We start from the raw sequence: 18,264 nt of genomic DNA on the forward strand, positions 1-18,264 counted from the left end.
TCCAAAATTGATTATGTCTAATCAGATTTGGAATCTCCCAAATTAGGAATGGGTTTCCAAGCGTGGAGCGTGAAATAAAGTCGAATAGTGATCGGCCATCTATGGAAAGCGTCATCTCTTTTTTCGTTTGAAATCGGTATAGAGTCCGAGGGTTGGGAAGAGAAGTGCGCAGTAATTCAGAGATGATCGGAAATCAGATACATTCGGGACGGCTTATATCATGTTTGTTTTATTACAAAAAAAAAAAGAGAGAAAAGAAAATAAAGTATTTTTGTATTGCAGTTTGATGGTAGGAGGGACGAAAAGATGAAAATATAGTACAAATAAACAAGTATATATATATGAAGTGAGATGTTCAAGGGTTCCATCCTCTCAAGTAACCTGCTCTCCGCTGGTGACCATCTCATGTCCGTCTGCTTTGGAGGCCTTGCGTCCGACTCTCTCTCCGTTGACCATCTTCTTTCTTCCTTCGGTGGCGAAATCCCCAAACCCGTCGGGAACGCCACGTGCATGGGGCTGATCCGCGCGGTGCACGTAGGCATTCAGTACGGTCGACCAGATATACTCGTGCTCAAGCACCCGCCGCAACGTGCGAAACGCCTCGAGATTTGCATACGGGACCCCTGTTTTGGGATCCTTGTAGCGCGCGACTTGCCCAGTGATGGGACAGAGGGTCGGCCCGCGTTGCCCTATTGGAATGGAAGGACGACGTTAAGACAGCCCATCAAGCTATAGAAAGAGGGCCGAGAGCCGCGCAGGTAGAGTCTTACGTTTTGTCACGGGGAAGAGGGGCGGGAGACGCTCCAACCCCTCGAATATCACCCAATTTCTCGCCCGGCAATGCGCCTCCTCCACCTCGTACTTAAAGTACCATCGCTGAACCTCCTCATCCACCTCCCGCACCACATTCCGACCCCCATTGCCCTCATCGATCACCATGACCCTCCGATGCTTCAGCTGGCCCCGATCTCCATCCGTCCGCGACAGGATTCGGACAAATGGCCCGTGGATCCGATGGACCTCTTTCCGCTTCGCCTTTTTGCGCTTCTCCGCCTCCATCTCCTGGAATGCGGTCAGGGACGCCCGGTTCATCTCCTCCGTCTTTTTGGCCTCCTCTAGGAGTTGTTCTTGCGTGAGCGAGGGAGCTACCACGCGCTCACGCTTGGGCTGGGAGGCAAGGCGTTTCATCCGCACCTCCATCTCTCGCTCAATCCGCTGACGATCCTGAATAGTGGTGGAGCGCTGCGATTTACGGACCGCGCTGAGCGTCGGCTTCCCTGGAGCGGCGAAAATAGGGGAAAGGGTTAGCATTTCTAGGTCAAACCGGGGGGGGGGATTATCCTAAAAGGCGCATATAGCCATACCTCTCAGGTGCGGTGGTCGTCGCGGGGTTGAGGCGCTAGACGTACTTACTACTGAAACCTCGCTCGCCACACGCTTCTCATCTTCTCTTGGTTTCTTGATCTTCTTTAATCTCTCTGGAAACACCACCCGCCTCTTCTTCTCCACCTGTTCTGCCTCGGCTTGGGCCGCGGCCTCTTCCACAATGCGCTCCTCCTCTTCATCTGTGCTCTCGAAATCCGAATCGACGATGTCTGCTTCTTCCTCCTTGATCTGAAACTCTTCATCGTTCTCCACCTCTTGGAACATGTCCTCCAGCTCGACCTCTTGATCAAGCAATGATCGGAGCCTAATTCGAAAGAAGATGAGTAAGGCCGGCTATGCAACGGCTGGAGAAGAAAGAGCATCGCACCTGTTTCCAGCATTAGCTCGCCTCTCACGTCCTGAAGCGAGCGACATCGTGGTTGATTTAGGAGAGATCGATCCCTGGAGACGATCAAGTCTTTTTTTTTTAATTCTGCCAATATCAAACAAGCCACCAAGCAGTTTAGCCATTTGTTTTTTTCGTTGCTCCACAAGTAGTTGCGTGTGACACAGCGAGCACAACCACTCTAAGCTTCAAAAAGAACGCGGGAGAATAATAGAGAAAAGAATCGTGGCATTACACTAGGGTGGGGCATAATTGATTTATCGGTGACTAATAATTTCTCACAACTGTCATCGCACAATTCATTATAAAGTTTAACGTTCTCCTCGAGTCCTCCCCCCCATTTCAATTCGAACCTTAAATATGACGGTGGAGGACACGAAAAGAGAGACTCTTTGCGATGCTGAATTGCGGCCTCTGCCTTCCGACTCCAGCCAGTCCACGCGAGCTGGTGCAGAGGAGAACGGCAAAGATCAGCTGTGCGACCCCAACCATGCTGATCAGCTTGATTCTACCGCTGAAGCTCGACTCTCAGGAATGCATCCGGCCGACCGCCCCGATCTTGATGCCGATGCAGACACCCCCGCAACCCCAACCCCCATCACTGCCCTAGCAGACGACACGACCAGTCAACCTGATGATAGCGCATCAGGAGTGCAGGAGGATATCTTTGCGCCGTCGGCTGTGCGCGGGAATGTGAATGACGAGGGAGGCGCAGGGATAGCCGCCTTGCATAGAGAGACCCCTCTGCTCTACTCCGTGCCCCTGTCCAAAAAGGCCGGCTGGTAAGCTCACGCTTGATATAGAAGAGGGGCTGGCGAGCTAACTGTGTTCCTCTGGATAGTAATGTATGGCTGAAGCTGGAGAATTTGCAGCCGTCGGGATCCTTTAAAATCAGGTACCTCTCTCTTGAATTGCCCTTCCTCCTCTGCTGCTTCTGCTGACTTACTCACCCTCTCTGTGCCCTTTGGCAGAGGTATTGGTCACCTTTGCATGAATGCTTACAAGAAGTATGGCCCCGGCACCCACTTTATCAACTCCTCAGGAGGGAACGCAGGACTTGCCACCGCGTATGCGGCGCGCCAGCTGGGATGTGCGGCCACGATCGTGGTACCCCTTTCCACCAGCCAGATGATGATCCAGAAAATCGAGCAGGAGGGCGCCAAGGTCATCCCGCACGGGGAGGTGTGGGACGAAGCCGATCAGAAGGCTCGCGAGATGGTTCAAGAAGACGCGTGTGGCGTCTACGTACCCCCCTTCGACCACCCGGACATCTGGGCTGGAAACGCAACCATGATGGAGGAGGTGAAGGAGCAGCTGGGGATGGTTCCGGACGCGGTGGTTTGCACGGTAGGCGGAGGCGGTCTTATGAACGGGGTCATTTTAGGAATGCGAGAAGTCGGTTGGAAAAACGGTGAGTACCCGGGTCTTTGTGGGAGATCTCTGCAGCTTCGGCTCTTGTCCACCGCTGCCACTTTCTCCTCCTCCCCCCCGCTGAGTTCTCACTCTCTGTCCCATTGCCCTCAGTGCCGGTGGTGGCCGTCGAAACGCATGGGGCCAACTCTTTCCAGGCCAGTGTTCTCGCCAAGCGCCTGGTGACCCTGGACAAGATCCACAGCATCTGCACCACGCTGGGGGCCAAGACCGTGAGCGCCAAGTCGCTCGAGCTCTCCCGGATCCATCCGGTGGTTCCTTTTGCGGTGAACGATGCAATGGCCGCGGACGCGAGCAGGCTGTTTGCGGACGATCACCTGATGCTCGTTGAGTCCTCGTGCGGCGCCGGCCTCTCCCTCTTCTACTCGGGGGTCGTGAAGGACGCTTTCCCGGGGTGGAGCGAGCGGGCCAACGTCGTGTGCGTCGTGTGTGGAGGCAACATCGTGAACCTCGACATTCTGCAGGAGTATAGGAAGAAGTACAGCAATCCGCACGTGATTGTCCGGAGCGGGAAGGGCATGTTCTTGAAGATGTGCAGCTCCCCGATTGAGAAGTCTGAAGGCGAAGGAGAAAAGGTTAACTAACGGTTAGAGGGCAGTTTTGCACCCCCCCCCCACTCCCATCCCTCCCACTTTGTGCCTCGTCACCCACGACTTGTATTTCCTTCTGCCAGATATGTTTGGCCACTGAATCCCTTGTTTAGACTCAATCTATGATATCTGTATTCTTTTTATTTCCAATTTTGTTTTATCGGAATGAGCTGATTACTAGAAGTAAAGTGCAGTATCTGCAGTCTCGAATTGGAGACAAGCGTCACTGATTTGATTTCAAATCGGCATTCCACTCTCGTGTGTCACTCTATGTAATGTGCTGTATATCGGTCAAAGAGGACGCCGCGGAGCACGAACTTGCCGTGACGTCTCTTTCCCACGCTGAGCCGGTTCCTTGCGGCAGTTTTGGCGTATCTCTAGCGAGGAGCGCAGATTTCGGGCCAGAGTGGGAGGCAACAGAGTAAAGAGAGAGAGAGCTCTGTGAGCTTCACGTCAAGTTCAAGACATGAGCATTAGTGGCGAAATGCGAATAGAGTGATTTTGTGGTCGCGTAGAGTTTGCCATACCTGCTGAAAACTGTGGGACACAAACAGTTGGCGGGTATCGATTGCATGCAACCTACAATTTGACATCCTAACAATCATCCAGCGGGGCGAAAACTTTCTCACTTGCTGATGACGTGTACTCGAGTCTTAAAAAATAGCAACCCTGAACGTTTTCCACGACCCTATTTTTTTGCGGTCTATTTCAACCCTCCTCATTCCATAATCTTTCTTTGATTTGATTCCATTTCATTTTTTTAATTTGCGATTTTGCATTCATTATCAGAGATTGAGTGATCTTTTGTTTTAAATTTTTTCTTTGCACGAAGAGTAAGTGATGTGTTTCCTCTATTTAGCTCCTTGCGATTCGACCCATTCTTGTAGCTGATGTATTCGCGAAAATGCCCGTGTATTAAAATACTATTTTTTTTTTCTTCTAGCCTTGGATTCCCTCTGTGGAGTTTGATCGAATAAAAGAAATCCCTTTCAAATACATCCCTCCGCCCTCTGCCATTCCTCCTCCAATTATAAACCCCCTGTATAATAATGGGTGATGAGTACGACATTTACGCGGATTATACTGGCGATGACGCTGTAAGTTGGACCATGCTTCTCTTGCTCCTGTGCTCCCGATGTTTCCCAATCACTTGGCGCTAATCCTCTCCTCTCCCCTGCTGCCATATATAGCACGATGATCTCTACGGCGAAATTCTAGGCGAAGATCGCCCGAAGCGCGATCGCAGTGATCAGTCGGGCGGGGCAAGCAATAGCAACCGGCGAGGAGACGACGATCTCTTCGACGATTTTGGTGACATTTCAAAGGTTGGTTCCTCTTTCTTCTATACTATCTCGTGCAATGTGTGAAGAAACCGGGCATGATCCTGTATATCCCATGTATTTTCTGCGAATGTGTTTGATACTGATTCTCTCTTGTATTTCTCCCTCGCTTCTCTCACTCACTCACTCCCCCCCCTCCTCTCTCCGTTGTATTCTCTACTATACACTTTTTTGTGTGCACTTTTGTCAATAATACTGTATAGACTTCTAAAAACGCGAGAGATGGACAAGATCGTGGTATGGACCTCCATTCTGAATGTTTTTGAAAGCTGATCTGTTTCAATATCCCATGCCGCGGAGCTCGGCTTGTTCTCGAACCGCAAACTGACGCTTTCTTCTTTTTATCTTCTCATGCTCTCTTTCTTTTCTATTTCTCTTGTTACTTGATCCACTTAGCCGCAACAGATCAAGACCGCCGAACGTCCATGGATAGTCACGATGCCAATGGGCATCGCTCCTCGCAACCGAGCCAGGCGGCTCAAGGTGCGCAGGGGCAGGGTCACGGCACTGGAGCCCGGATAGCAGGGGCTGCCAATGTCGGATCCGCAGGGGGCGGTGCTTCTGGAGGCATGACCAGCGCGCTTTATGTCGAGGAGCTAAGCTGGGTACGCCTGTCCTTCTTCCAAGTGCCATCCCATGGGTGGCACACTAGCGCATGCTAGAGATCTAACGGCTTCTGCGTTCTTTCCCCCCCTCCCCCCTTTTTTTTATTAGTGGACCACGGATGAAGATATTCGCAACGCCATTGTCAACGGGGGCCTGCGTGATGATGATATACGCGAGATGACGTTCTACGAACACAAGGTGAATGGAAAGTCGCGGGGCACAGTATACGTGGAATTCTCAAGCCCAGAGACGGCAAGTCGGGCGAAGGAGGCGCTGGATAATGCGTGCGTACCTCTTCTAGATGGAGCGGTCCGGATGGGACGCTCGGAGGGGAAGAGAAGAGGCGAGGTGGCTAACGTTTTCTTTTTGTGTGCTATTATGTTAGAGAATTTTCTGGGAGAAAATGCTCGGTCACGTTCACCAATGCTGGGGCAAATCCATTCAAAAATCTCCCCAAAGGTAAGCCCCAAGTTTGCTTGCGTCTCAGTGGCAGGGTCGCTTCGGCTGGTGCTGACTTTGCCGATGCCATAGAATCACAACCGAAAGTTCAGCGGCAACAAGCTCAGCCACGCCCACCCTCCATGGCCGTTCGGGGCATGCAGCCTAACCGCGGAATGTATAACCCCGCCATGGCCATGGGGATGATGGGGGGCTATCCGGGTTACGGGGCGGCAGCCATGAACCCCTATATGAACCAGATGATGGGTCGAGGCGGGATGATGATGATGGGCGGGGGTGGGGGAGCAGGCAGAGGAGGGTACCAGTTCCCAGGGTATTTTGACCAGGGGATGCAGGGACAACAGCAGGGCGCCGGAGGGGCCATGAAGCGAGGCTATGAGGAAGAGGAGGGTGGGCCGCGGCAGCGGACTCGATTTTAGGATCGTCCGGCCAAGCACGAGATATCCTGCAGCTTCTACTTTTTTTTTTCCCTCTTCAATCTCCTCTTCTCATCCTCGTTCCCATCCTCCTTCATCTTCTCCTTGGTTTCATTTTCGAAAGAACTGTTTTATCTGCCCTGCCATTGTCTTTGTTTCCCTTTTTTTTTTGTAATTGAACCACCTCCTCCCCACCCCCCTAATTGTAGTTAATGCTCGTTGTGTAAAGAGCGAGATCAGTTTCTTATAGTGTTTTTTTTTCTTTTCTATTCTCTTTTGGAATAAACAAGGCTGGTATATTTTTTATTTCGGGAGAGACCAAGAGTCAGAACAAGAAGTACACGTTGGACAGGTTTGGTTAGATATCGAAGAGTGGTATAAGTGGGAGCTCTAAGATGCAAACACAAAGCAGAAAACGCAAGCTCAGCCCATCTACAGAGGGGGGTAGGTATATATGTGCAGAGGGTCATTCATTTTTGGTTATGGAAAGGGGAAGAAGAAAAAGACAAGACATCGCAAAACAGAGGGCCCATCACGGTGAAATAGAGCAAGATGAAACAATACATTTACAATATATAGGAAAACGCACCCCAGGCTTCACATACATACACATCCATTCCGGCCCTTGTCCTTATCCTCTCCACCACGAGGCCGGTTGTCTGAGGAAGAAGCCCCGGCCGCCGAGGCGGCCGAAGAAGGTCCCGGTGGCGCCCCCGGGTCCGTCACCGAGAGCTCCTCCACTAGCGCCCGCAAAGTCTCCGCCGTCATGGTCAACTCCTTGATTCGATCTCTCGCGCGCTTCAGGAGCTCCTCCTCTTCTGCTTCGGGAGGCGCATGCTCCGCAGAGGCAGTCGACGCATTGGAGAGGGGTAGAGCCTTGATGCCGCTGCTCAGTCCCTGCACGAGTTCGATCAGCTCGCGCCTCGTGGAGCCAAGCTTTTCCGAGTTAGCGGGGTCGGCCTGGTTCGTGCCGGCGGGCTTGCTGCCTTGGCTTGTGGTGCCCTCCTGGTGCTTGGCCTTGGGGGGAGGGGCTGCGGCCAGAGCCGTTGGAGGCTCGGCAATGGAAGTGCCATTTGGGAGCGAGTTGTTGCGTTCGTGCTTGAAGCGGATCCGCCTGCCCTGCCGGTCCGGTTTTCCCGCGCCAAGTTCACGCCTGGGCTGCCGCTCGCGCTCCTCCTCATCCGCGGTTTCCACTCCGCGGTCGGGATAGTATTCCTCAAGTAAATCGGGTGACACAGCCTCGGGTGCCGAGTCCCGCCGCCTTCTACCGCCCCCGCGAGCACCTCGCCTCTCCGCCTTCTCCCCGGCGTCCTCATAGTACGCCTCGCCGAAGCCCCTCACAAACTCGTCGTAGATCCTCTCCCAGCCTTCCAGCGGCGGGCTTGGCGTCATCACCTCTCGGAGCACTCTTGTCATCCTCTCCTCGTGCTGTTCCACGGCCTCCAGCAGCCGGAAGTGCTCCTTCAAGATAACGTTACGCACTCGAAGGTGGCGCGACTCGAGGCGCGCCAGGTGCTGGCGGAGACGATCCAGCTCCGAGTTCTTCCCGCGAACCACCAGCCGGTAGAGGGCAATAAGCTTTGCCTGCTGTCGCAGGGTCGATTCAGCATCTTCGCCCTCACGCACCTTTCCCTTGGCCTGAACACCGTGCCTTGGGTGGGATCGAGAGCGGGCAGTGTTAGCGCGACTCTCTTGGTACGGAGGGGGATGGCGATGACGGTGGGGATGGTGGGGATGGCGGGAATGATAGTAAGGCTCCTCGAAATCGGACTCCGATTCGGTGAGGGGGGGCGAGTCCGCGGAGTAGTGGGGGGGCAGCGGTAGCTTGTTTGTAGGCGGAGGGCCGGGATGCGGGAGCCGACTCGAATGATGATAATGGCGCGGTGGCTGCAGCGGATGCCTGGAGGACATTGTTTGGAAATGCAATAGTTTGGATAAATAAGATAAATAGAAGGAACAACGTGGGGATGGGTATTATCTCATGGGAAATGGCCGAGAATGATTAGGGAGGTGTAATATGGCAGCCTCCGTGATCGATTGTGGATTAATGTTGGCTAGGAAGAGGAGGAAGAGGAGGAAGGGAGGGAAGAATCAATGAGAGGGGAAAAGGGAGGGTTAGGGGAAAGGGTTGAAACGGAAGAGGCCTCAAATGCATGAGGGGAAAAACAAGGTTAATTTTGCGCGTTACACACTATGAAAAAAAAAGAGAAGGAGAATTGAGGCGCAGCTGGATGGCGAGAGTTAACAAGGATATAGAAGCAAAAGCTACCTCGGGCCGGAGTCTTATGCCGGAGGATGCCGTAACGCTTTTCTTCTCTGAGCTAGGCTATGCACGCGTTTCCTCTCTCTCTCCTCCCATCGCCCATCACTGCGACTACGTCACCCTAGATCGACCTCACGCTCCCCTTGTCGCGCTTAGAGATGGCTGCGGACAAAGAGCGCGGACCTTGGAATCCGCGATGACCAAGGAACGCAAACCTTATTTCTTTTTTGGTTCCCTACCCTCGAGGTTCCTTACTACTGGTTCAAGGACCTGTTTAGATTTGTTTTCCCCATTGCCACTCTTGCTGGGTGGCAACGGGCTTGGAGGTGTGTTCTCCCTTTCCATTGACACCAGATCTCCCCGCTGGAAAGCCACGGTATTCGCGGCCTTCCACTGGCCTCCATCGAAGCCATTTTGGATTCTTGGCGGGACTTGCTTTCCCTCGATCGAGCCTGTGCCATGCCAAACATTTATATTCAACCACAGCAGCAGCAGCAGCAGCAACAACAACAACAACAACAACAACAACAACAACAACAACAACAACAACAACAACAACAACAACAACAACAACGACAACGACAAAATATGAAATAAAACACGGATCACAAAACTAGCATTACAGTCTAATATAGTGGCGCAAATATAAACAGAATGAAAAAACATGCAAACTAAATTACAGCAAGTACATAAATGATGACGAGAGGGGGGGGGGGAGGGTAGGGCGAGAGGACACTTGGGAAAAGGGAGATGTAGCCCTTGTCACGATAGAGCTTGGCCACCTAGGTTGCAAGCGAGCGCTGCGCATACCTGGGATTGCTTCGAAGCTGCCGTTCGTAGGATCGATCTGAATAGTTTTCTCTGCTCCGAGGGGGGTATTCGCTGGCGCTCTGGTTCGAGGGTCGCCGGGCTCCGGTCGGCAGGGCAATGCCGCGGGATGGGAGCGGCCGGTATTTCTCGGGCAGCTCTCTCCCGGCAGCGCCCCGGTGCGCTACGGCGTCCTGAGCCCTTCCCATCTCGCGCCTTCTCCTCTCCTCCTCTAACCGCCTCTCCCCATCCCGCCTTCTTCGTTCGGCCTCTCTCCGCCTCTCCTCTTCCCTCATCTCCTCTCCCCTGCTCCTCCCGAACTTTTCATTGTATTTCCTCGCCTCGAGCTCCCTCCTCCTCTCCTCCACTCTCCTCCGCTGATCTTCTGATCTTACCCGCTCGTGCTCACGCCTCTCCTTTCCACGGGACCGATGGCTTCTCTCCTCCTCCTCTCTGCGCCCGTAATTTTCCATCGGCTTCCCTTCGAGCTTTGCAAATGCATCCATCACCTCTTTCGAATTGCCCCGGGACTGCCTTGAATTTCCCGTGGGCCGCTCTTCGCGCCTGTCCTCCCTCGACCGTCGCTCCTTCTCCCTCAACACCCCCAAATTCGAGGCCGAGTCATTTCTCTCCCCCTCCTTTTCCCACCATTTCGGCGCGGCAATGCGGGGCGCCGCAGGGGCCTCTTGAGGGGCACTGCTGTAAATGTCTTTAAAGAGGCTGGATTTATTAGGAGGATTCCTCTCCTCCTCCGCAGCCTCCTCCCTCGCTTTTGTCCGAGATGGCTGCCGCCCATCCTGAAGCCATCTAGGCAGCGTGTCCGATTTCTTTTCGTGGTGTTCACGAAGAATGCGGCTGATATGCGTTTCTCCTTCCCAGTCCGAATCGTCTGATTCTACAATTAGGTGAGGAAGGGAGCGCAATGGGGGGTAAGCAAGCAATGTAACCCGGAGTGGGGATCCATCTCTGCAGGGAGGAAGACACTCACCAGGCCAGTCGTTCTTCGCCTGAGGCATCACATATTCTGTAGCCGCCATCAGCTTGTCCCAGAAGGTCCCCTGCTTCTGCTCCGATTTGTTCTGGGCTGTAGTTCAAGGAGAAAGAGTCCAGAGGAGAACGGGGATGGAGGGGGTTAGTTCGAGTACAAGGGCCGGCATGAAGCAGCAGCCGCTGCGTTATTACCCACCTTGGCCGAGATCGCCCCACCCTGTGGGCACCCATTTACTCCATAGCGACGTGCCCTCACTGGCACCTTGCTTCTTCTCCGTTGCATCCAAGCCGGCGGGAAGAGTAGTTGGGAGGGGCGGGAGGGGGGGGCGCTCCACCGACGCACACTTGTGCCTTGCGGGGTAGAGCCCGACGTCCTGCCCACAGTCCTTGCATAGCACCACCACCGTTGAGACGCGATAGTCGATGACCTTCGGGGCCATGCCTCGTCCAAGGTTTATCTGAAGAAGATGGTAGGATTCCGAAAAAATAATAAAAAGTAACGGATAAACTGGTTGAAAATGAAAATGAAAAAAAACAGGACGAAAATGAGAAGAGCCGAAGAGGTGTTCCAACGCTAAATGACCCTCTTTTCATTAAACGTCGCACGAATCCCATGTGGATAGTCTTTTGTTCCTCTTCCAGTGTCCGTGCGCAAAATGACGACACCCCATTCCATGCATGAAACCGCAGTGGCCCCCCTTCCCTGCGAGATTCTCGCCGGGATCCGGATTGGAGCCCTAGAGGGTGCGGCCCACTCCCATTGGAGGATCTGCCTTCTCTATAAGAGGCTTACTCGGATCCAGGATGAAATCTCAAGCAGTGTAGAGTTATATTAAAATTGAATTACGATCGGCTGGAAACATGCACTCTATGCATTAGTCAGAATAAATTGAAATTGAAATCTAGCCAAGGAGAGCAAGCGGGGGACAAGAGAGGAGGGGGGAGGAGGAAAAAAGAGAAGGGGCGGGTTGATCCTATATACATATGAACATATTTATATCTCGAGTCGCCCACGGTATAACCAAAAATGCGGCTTTCAGCCGAATTGGCTTTGGTCTGCGGCATTACCAAATCATTGCAGTTATTGCACTTTAAATGAGCTGTCCTCATTTCAACCAACCGAGATAGGCGGAGAGTCTCCTGGACCAGGGGGCGGGGGCTTGTCGGGCGGTTTTCCCGGAGAATTTGCAAGGCGGCCGGGCACCTTGGGAAAAAGAGTTCTCATGTTCGATGATGTCGGGCGGTATCGCGCCTTCGAGGAGAGAGCCCTTTCTCAGTAGCCTAGCCGTGTCTGCATGCTCATAGCTAATAGCTCCATACCGGATCATGGCCGGGAATGGATCATAGCTACCAGGGCGCGACGGGGAAGGGAGAAGGCGCCCTCAGCAGGTTGGTAGAGCGGCAGGATCTGTCCAGGTTTACGGCGGTTTCAAACCTCAAAGGGAGCCATGGCGAAACATTGCAAAGTCGGCGGGCGCGATTCGCGGATGAATGTTTTACATCTCATTTGATTTCATTAATCTCCTTGGGCGCCCATTGGATTCCACTGATTGGACTGACGGGAGGAAATGAGCGGTTGGCATGTGCTTAATCCCTTTGGGAATTGGCTTTTTGCACCGCTACGTCGGCGCGACCATTGTTTGTTTGCAGATGAGAGGCCTCGAGCGTTTTACACTGAATAAAGCTTTTTCCGCTTGTGGGAAAGGGAGAGAAGGGAGGGGAGGGGGGGGGGAAGCCGCCCGGCCTCTTCTCCCGGCCTGGGCCGACTAACGGGGTTCGAGAGCGTGGGGCACGTTTCCCATTGTTTGCGACAAAGCGGCCGCCCTCCCCCCAGCTACAGCCAGTCTTGTTGGTGCTGCATTGGGGAGGGGTGGGGAGTTGGCCCGGCCCCGGGGAGAGCGTAGGAGGAGAGCGAGGCGCGTAGGCAGCGCGTGCGGTCGCGACGGCAAGAAAGGTCTGGGCCGAAGGTGGCCAAGGGATGGAGCGATCGGGCGGAAAGCGAAGGCGAGCGGGTCCCTTGCCCTTTCCATAGGAGGCCGCGCTTGGAAACTGGTTCGCAAGCTCTTCTCACCCATGCATGCAGGGGGGGGCTCGATTGCTCGGCCGCTTTGGATTTGGGCTCCGCCGTTTTCAAATCCAGTCAGGCTCCCAAACCCCACTCAGAGCTCCTCTTTTTTCCATAGTCATCACCGATCAGCCGTTGTCCCACGCAATCTCCACCGGAAAGGGGAACTGCGCGCAAAAGGAAGAGATTGGGCAGAGATGCTGAGCGTTGGCTCGAAACACTCGCATCTAAATATATATATATATATCCTCTTATCCCGAGCTGCACGGGGGCAACTCTGGGGGGCGAAGTCCAAACTGTACCGATTTCACGCTGCTTTCCGCCGCTTTTATTTTTAGCGTTTGTGTTTTTTTTTCCCACTTGTTTTGTTTTCCCCTCTTCCCCTTCCTGGCCCGGCCTCGTCTCAGGTCATTGCTGCCCGCGCCTGGCCGTGATTTCCGTGATTGCTCCCGATCATCCCATTGCGACACGCCTGGATTCCGAGGCCGTCAGAGTCGGGAACACCCGTATTACCCTCTCGAACCTACGCTCTAATACAAAGAAAGTTTATAAGTTTGAGCAACGCCGGCTCGCGTGGTCCCTCTAGTCCGGGTTTCTATCTGACTTGGAAGGAGTCTATATATTTGGCACCCAAGGCCCTTCGGTTGGAAGGGTTTCGTCTTTGTTTGAAACCCCCAGTATCAAATATAAGGGTCTTTGCTCTGACACTCGGCGTGTCATTTCTCAGCCAAAGGTTAGACAACAGCTCCCCCCTTCTTATTACTTCGATACCTCCTGCTTCCCCTCCTCGGGAGTGTCGGGCCTGCTGTGTCAATGTAGCTGACTCCTGTTTCTATTTGGCCCGCATTTGCTCGTAGGATTCTCGCCCTTCTGCACCTCCCATTAGGCATCGGCCCGGCTTTCTCCACCCTCCACCGGCCGCCCCCTCTCCATCATCCGCTTCGCCATCCAAGCCCTCGATCCGGCGTCATCCGCGCGGCAACATCAATAGGAGTAGCCAGCCCTATCCATCGGCTCCCCCTCGTCTCTTCCGCCCTTCCCCGATTTCATGAATCATGCTGCGTGTCGACACCGAAGGCATATTCAGAGCTCACGAAGACGTCTCCGACTGGCCGACCCAGCTCGACGGGAAAATGGACTCTCGACTCCAGGTGGAATCCCTGCCCCCCATCTCGGCCCCCGAGAGCGGCTCGGACCGCAGCTCCTGGGGCTCATCCCTCTCAGTGCCGCACTCTGCTTTGTCTGCTGGTCAGCCGAGATCTCCGGTGCGCTTCGAGCCGCTCCCAGAACATGCGGCCCCCATGCCTCCCCTCGTCTCCATCTCCTCCTCCACCCCCTCCCCCACCCTCCCTCCCTCTGCTCGCCCCATAACGGCCCCTCTCCTCCCCACGATCCCCCCTCCATCCACACCGCCGAGTTTGTCCAGGCCCTCCACCCCTTCGAGGCGGACCTGGCCCCCCCCGCAGCCGGCACCAACTATCTGACCTTTCAGCGCGGCCAGGTGGTGCGAGTCCTGTGCCGTGAGGAATCGGGCTGGTGGGACGGGGAATGTGGCGGGCGGCGTGGGTGGTTCCCGAGCAATTACGTCGGCTTGGTCGGGAGTTTGCCTCAAAGCCTTACCGACGTCTCCTCGACGGTATGTATCCGCCCAGAAAGTGCTTTTGCCACACGCACGGTGGAGAAGGCGCGTCTGCTGCGGGATGCACTTGGAACCTTTATCTCACCCTTTCTATTTCAACTAGAACACCAGGGTTGTTTCCCCCGATCCCTTCACCCGGGCCAACCCGAGTATGCGCAGGGAAAAGAGCTCGTCGCCCGCCTCGCGAGAAGCCGTCACCTCCACCTCCCCCCCTCTCTCCGTAGTGCTGCCCTCGGGAGACGAGAGCAGAATACCACGGCAGAGCGTTCAGTGGGACGTGCTCGTCACCAACATCGCCCACGTTATATCCCTCCTCAACACCGCGGCTACCCTCGGCACCTATTCCCAGTTCCAATCGATTATGCGGCAGCTCATTTCTGCTGTGCGGGCGCTTCTCATGGCCGCCAGCGCAGCCAAGAGTACAAGCGAGGCGATCCGGCGGTTCCCGCAGCTTGGCCGAGAGCGCCGAATCGTGCTGAACTCGCTCTCCACCCTCAGCCTGCAGTGCCGCCACCTGACGGACGACGCGGTGGACGCGGAGGTGGGCATCGAGCGCATCAAGTCATGCACGCGCCATATCTTGGTCGCCGTCCGCTCGTTTGTCTTGGTAGCGCGGGCCATCCCCCAGATGCCCTCCCATACCTCCAAAGCCCCGTCCCCGGCCGCCACCGGCCCCCCCCTGTCCTCTAGCTCGGCCGTCACTGGCTTCGCCTCGGAATTTCGAGCCGCAGGCCGCAAAGACTCCGTGGCGCTCGACGCGCCCTCGGCTCTACGCGGCCTCAGCCCGGTCTCGGACGACGGCCGGCCCCCCTCCATGGGCTTCCCCTCGCCCCCCTCCTCGTACGCTTCCAGCACTTCCCCCACCCTATCCCTCGCCGGCTCCGCCGACCTCTCCAAGGAGTCGATCCGGGCCTCGCTCACCGCCCAGCACGACGCCATCGTCAACCAGATTGCGACCCTCATCAACCACATTCGGACCACCCTGCGCGACCCCCATTCCGCAGCGGTGCTGATCGAGCTCACGCGCGACACCGTGTACATCGTCAAAGGCCTGCTCTCCGTGGTGGAACAGCTCTGCGGGTGGATGGGGATGGACGACCCGCGTAAGGCCAGGGATCCGCACCAGGCCTCCTTTTTCGCCGCAAAAGAGAGCCTCTACAGTGCAACCGCTAACTTGGTCACGGCGGCTCGAGCAAGTGCGTCCAACGCCACACGGGGGCTCGGCGGCGCCAAAACCCCTGCGTCTGCAGCAAGCGACGACGACGAGGAGGAGAGCGACCGGTCCGAGGACCGGGATGACCGTGAATACCTCCTCACCAGCTGCACCGGCGTGGTGCGCGCAGTGGGTGAACTGGTCTCCTCCACGAACATGTGCCTGGACACCGATATCCCAATGGTGTCGACCCCTAGAGCCTCAACCCACGAGGACGGCCCCCTCAAGAGCGGGCAAAAGCGTTCCATGCGCCAGAAGCACACCCTCAGTTTCCTGGGAAGAAAGGCGATCAGCCTCAACTGTTTGCATGAGCGCTTCGTCCGAGACGCGACCACGTCAGGAGACCAGGCCTCCCTGAGCTCGCAGGGGTCGGGTGGGTCTGGTTCGAGTAGGGTGGAGATGGAGCAGGAGAGGAACCTGCCAAGTGGCCGACTCAACCCCATGGCCGTGGAGGGGGCGGACCCCTCCGCCAAGTGCGATGGAGTGCGAGCCAAAGGCAGATTATCTTCGGCATCCCCCCTGATGGAGGAGGCCGAAGAGCGTGAGGAGGAAAGGGAGGAGGCCGAGGTAGCGGAGGTCGGTGATGAGGGCGAGGACGAGGATGACGAAAACGATGCCCACTCCGCAAGAAGCATTGACCGAATGGTCCTCCCCCCTCCCAAGCTCAAACCTAATGGATCGCATGGTAACCGTGCCCGATCCGGTGGCAAGAGCTCCGCTTCTTCCCCCCGCCACTCAGGGTTCCACGAGGAGTCGGAGGAGCTCCCCCGAAGGCGGATGCGCACCGCCAGCGACTCCGACGAATCGCGCATGGCCCATAGTGTGGCATCGATCAGCGACCTCAGCGAGAGCTCCCCCACGCTGGCCCCTTCGCATTTCTCCGCCGACATGGATTCCATGAGGCTGAGGGATGGAGCCTCCCCGGCGAGGCGGACCCGACTGGTCGAGGCGTTCTCGTTCCGCCGCAAGAACCACATGTCCTGGGGCATCTCGTCCCTCAAATCCCCCTCGCGATCCTCCCTCCTCTCCATCTCCCAGTCCCCGCGCCATAGCTCCACCTCCCCCACCGCCCAGCACGACGGCCCGCTCACCGCGCCGGCCTCGATGGACTCGGAGGGCAACGTGTTCAACAAGCAGTTCCAACTCCGCCCCCGATCCTCGGAAGCCCAGATGATGAAGGCTGCCTCCGCCCCACGGGTGGACCCGTGGTTCCTCCAGCCCCGCCACGATCCGGAGGAAATCCAGTTCACCGCCGAGGGACAGGTGTACGCGGCAACCCTGGGGGCCCTGGTGGAGCGCCTCACGACCCACCACGCCACCCCCAATGCCCTCTTCTCCAACGCGTTCCTGCTCACGTTCCGCCTCTTCTGCACGCCCGAGCAGCTCTGCGACCAGCTCATGCAGCGCTTCAAGCTCCAAGCTCCGGACCAGCAGCCGCTCAGCGAAGCGGAGATGGTGGTCTGGAGGCAACGGGTCCAGCTGCCCGTCCAGCTGAGGGTGTACAACGTGGTCAAGACATGGCTCGAGACCCACTGGGATCCAAGGCAGGACCACGTCGTGCTCGACAGGCTTGCCGAGTGGGCGAGCTCCCTGCAGCGCGACGGGATGCCTCCCCACACCGCACGCCGCATGATCGACCTCGTGCACAACAAACGATCGCCGCACCCCGCCAAGTCGGCCCATCCGCGCACCCTGAAGCACCACTCGCTGGACTTCGAGCCCGCCAACGCCCACCATGGCGAGAGCGAGGGCATGAGCCCCACGGCCGTCCCGCAGATCACCAAGCACCTGCTCCACGCGCTGCACCATGGGCAGGAGGTGCACGTGATTGACTTCGAGCCCCTCGAGATGGCCCGCCAGCTCACCCTCCTTGAGAGCAAGATTTACCGCGCCATCCGGCCGTCAGAGCTCGTGGACCGATCATCGGCCGCGGACAACGTCAAGCGCATGGGGCAGCTGAGCACGGGGATCACCTCGTGGGTCGCGCACACCATTCTCAGCGAGGCCGACGATGCGAAGCGCCGGGCCACCCTCGTCAAGTTTTGGATCAAGGTGGGCGAGCGCTGCATGCAGCTGCAGAACTTTAGCACGCTGATGGCCGTCGTGTGCGCGCTGAACTCGTCGACGATTTCGCGCTTGCGGCGCACCTGGGACCTGGTGCCCGCCAAGTACAAGGCGGCGTTCGAAACACTTCGCAAGGCAACCGACCACAGCCGCAACTTTGCCGAGTACCGCGGGCGGCTCAAGAACCTGGCCGCGCCCTCCCTGCCCTTCCTCGGCGTGTACCTGACGGATCTGACGTTTGTGAACGACGGGAATCCGGCCTACCGCCTCTCCCCCCGGGGCAACCGCCTCATCAACTTTGACAAGCACATGAAGACGGCCCGCATTTTGCAGGAGGTGCAGCGCTTCCAGCTCCCTTACCCCCTGCAGGAGATCGCCGAGGTGCAGGCCTATCTCCGCGCCAAGCTCCTGGACCCCCGCGGGCTGGCCGAAATTGGCGACGCCGCCGAGCTCTATCGACGCAGTCTGACGGTGGAGCCTCGCGAGGAGGGCCACGGCGCCGACGAGAGCGGAATCGCGGCGGCAAGCAAGAGTTTGAGTGACTTGCTGCGGCTGAATAGAAGCGACAGCAATAGACAGCGCAAGGGGCTTTTGATGGCTTAAACTTCTC

The 18,264-nt window shown here is 56.4% G+C and overlaps 7 protein-coding genes across 7 annotated transcripts; 4 read left to right on the forward strand and 3 right to left on the reverse strand.

Moving 5' to 3' along the window:
* Positions 1–372: 372 nt before the first annotated feature.
* VTP21DRAFT_1918 (uncharacterized protein) lies at positions 373–1,800 on the reverse strand (the record flags this gene model as incomplete). The annotated part of the gene is made up of 4 exons (XM_069392056.1): positions 373–689; positions 771–1,277; positions 1,365–1,690; positions 1,754–1,800. The coding sequence occupies 4 exons, from the start codon at positions 1,798–1,800 to the stop codon at positions 373–375; spliced, it is 1,197 nt and encodes a 398-aa protein (XP_069250496.1).
* A 331-nt stretch (positions 1,801–2,131) lies between these two features.
* Positions 2,132–3,786, forward strand: VTP21DRAFT_1919 (uncharacterized protein; the record flags this gene model as incomplete). The annotated part of the gene is made up of 4 exons (XM_069392057.1): positions 2,132–2,553; positions 2,613–2,666; positions 2,743–3,182; positions 3,296–3,786. 4 exons carry the CDS (start codon positions 2,132–2,134, stop codon positions 3,784–3,786), a joined length of 1,407 nt encoding a protein of 468 aa, XP_069250497.1.
* A 1,055-nt stretch (positions 3,787–4,841) lies between these two features.
* Positions 4,842–6,616, forward strand: VTP21DRAFT_1920 (uncharacterized protein; the record flags this gene model as incomplete). Its single annotated transcript, XM_069392059.1, has 7 exons — positions 4,842–4,889; positions 4,983–5,117; positions 5,336–5,369; positions 5,529–5,737; positions 5,847–6,022; positions 6,124–6,197; positions 6,270–6,616. 7 exons carry the CDS (start codon positions 4,842–4,844, stop codon positions 6,614–6,616), a joined length of 1,023 nt encoding a protein of 340 aa, XP_069250498.1.
* A 594-nt stretch (positions 6,617–7,210) lies between these two features.
* Positions 7,211–8,524, reverse strand: VTP21DRAFT_1921 (uncharacterized protein; the record flags this gene model as incomplete). The annotated part of the gene is made up of 1 exon (XM_069392060.1): positions 7,211–8,524. The coding sequence occupies one exon, from the start codon at positions 8,522–8,524 to the stop codon at positions 7,211–7,213; it is 1,314 nt and encodes a 437-aa protein (XP_069250499.1).
* Positions 8,525–8,844: 320 nt separating this feature from the next.
* On the forward strand, positions 8,845–9,468 carry VTP21DRAFT_1922 (uncharacterized protein; the record flags this gene model as incomplete). Its single annotated transcript, XM_069392061.1, has 1 exon — positions 8,845–9,468. One exon carries the CDS (start codon positions 8,845–8,847, stop codon positions 9,466–9,468), a length of 624 nt encoding a protein of 207 aa, XP_069250500.1.
* Positions 9,469–9,658: 190 nt separating this feature from the next.
* On the reverse strand, positions 9,659–12,001 carry VTP21DRAFT_1923 (uncharacterized protein; the record flags this gene model as incomplete). Its single annotated transcript, XM_069392062.1, has 5 exons — positions 9,659–10,578; positions 10,672–10,767; positions 10,870–11,131; positions 11,257–11,410; positions 11,790–12,001. 5 exons carry the CDS (start codon positions 11,999–12,001, stop codon positions 9,659–9,661), a joined length of 1,644 nt encoding a protein of 547 aa, XP_069250501.1.
* A 1,785-nt stretch (positions 12,002–13,786) lies between these two features.
* VTP21DRAFT_1924 (uncharacterized protein) lies at positions 13,787–18,257 on the forward strand (the record flags this gene model as incomplete). The annotated part of the gene is made up of 2 exons (XM_069392063.1): positions 13,787–14,374; positions 14,481–18,257. The coding sequence occupies 2 exons, from the start codon at positions 13,787–13,789 to the stop codon at positions 18,255–18,257; spliced, it is 4,365 nt and encodes a 1,454-aa protein (XP_069250502.1).
* Positions 18,258–18,264: the final 7 nt, after the last annotated feature.

The sequence above is a fragment of the Calcarisporiella thermophila genome (assembly GCF_041956535.1).
Source record: "Calcarisporiella thermophila strain CBS 279.70 unplaced genomic scaffold VTP21scaffold_13, whole genome shotgun sequence".
In the NCBI taxonomy this organism is placed as follows: Eukaryota; Fungi; Calcarisporiellomycota; class Calcarisporiellomycetes; order Calcarisporiellales; family Calcarisporiellaceae; genus Calcarisporiella; species Calcarisporiella thermophila.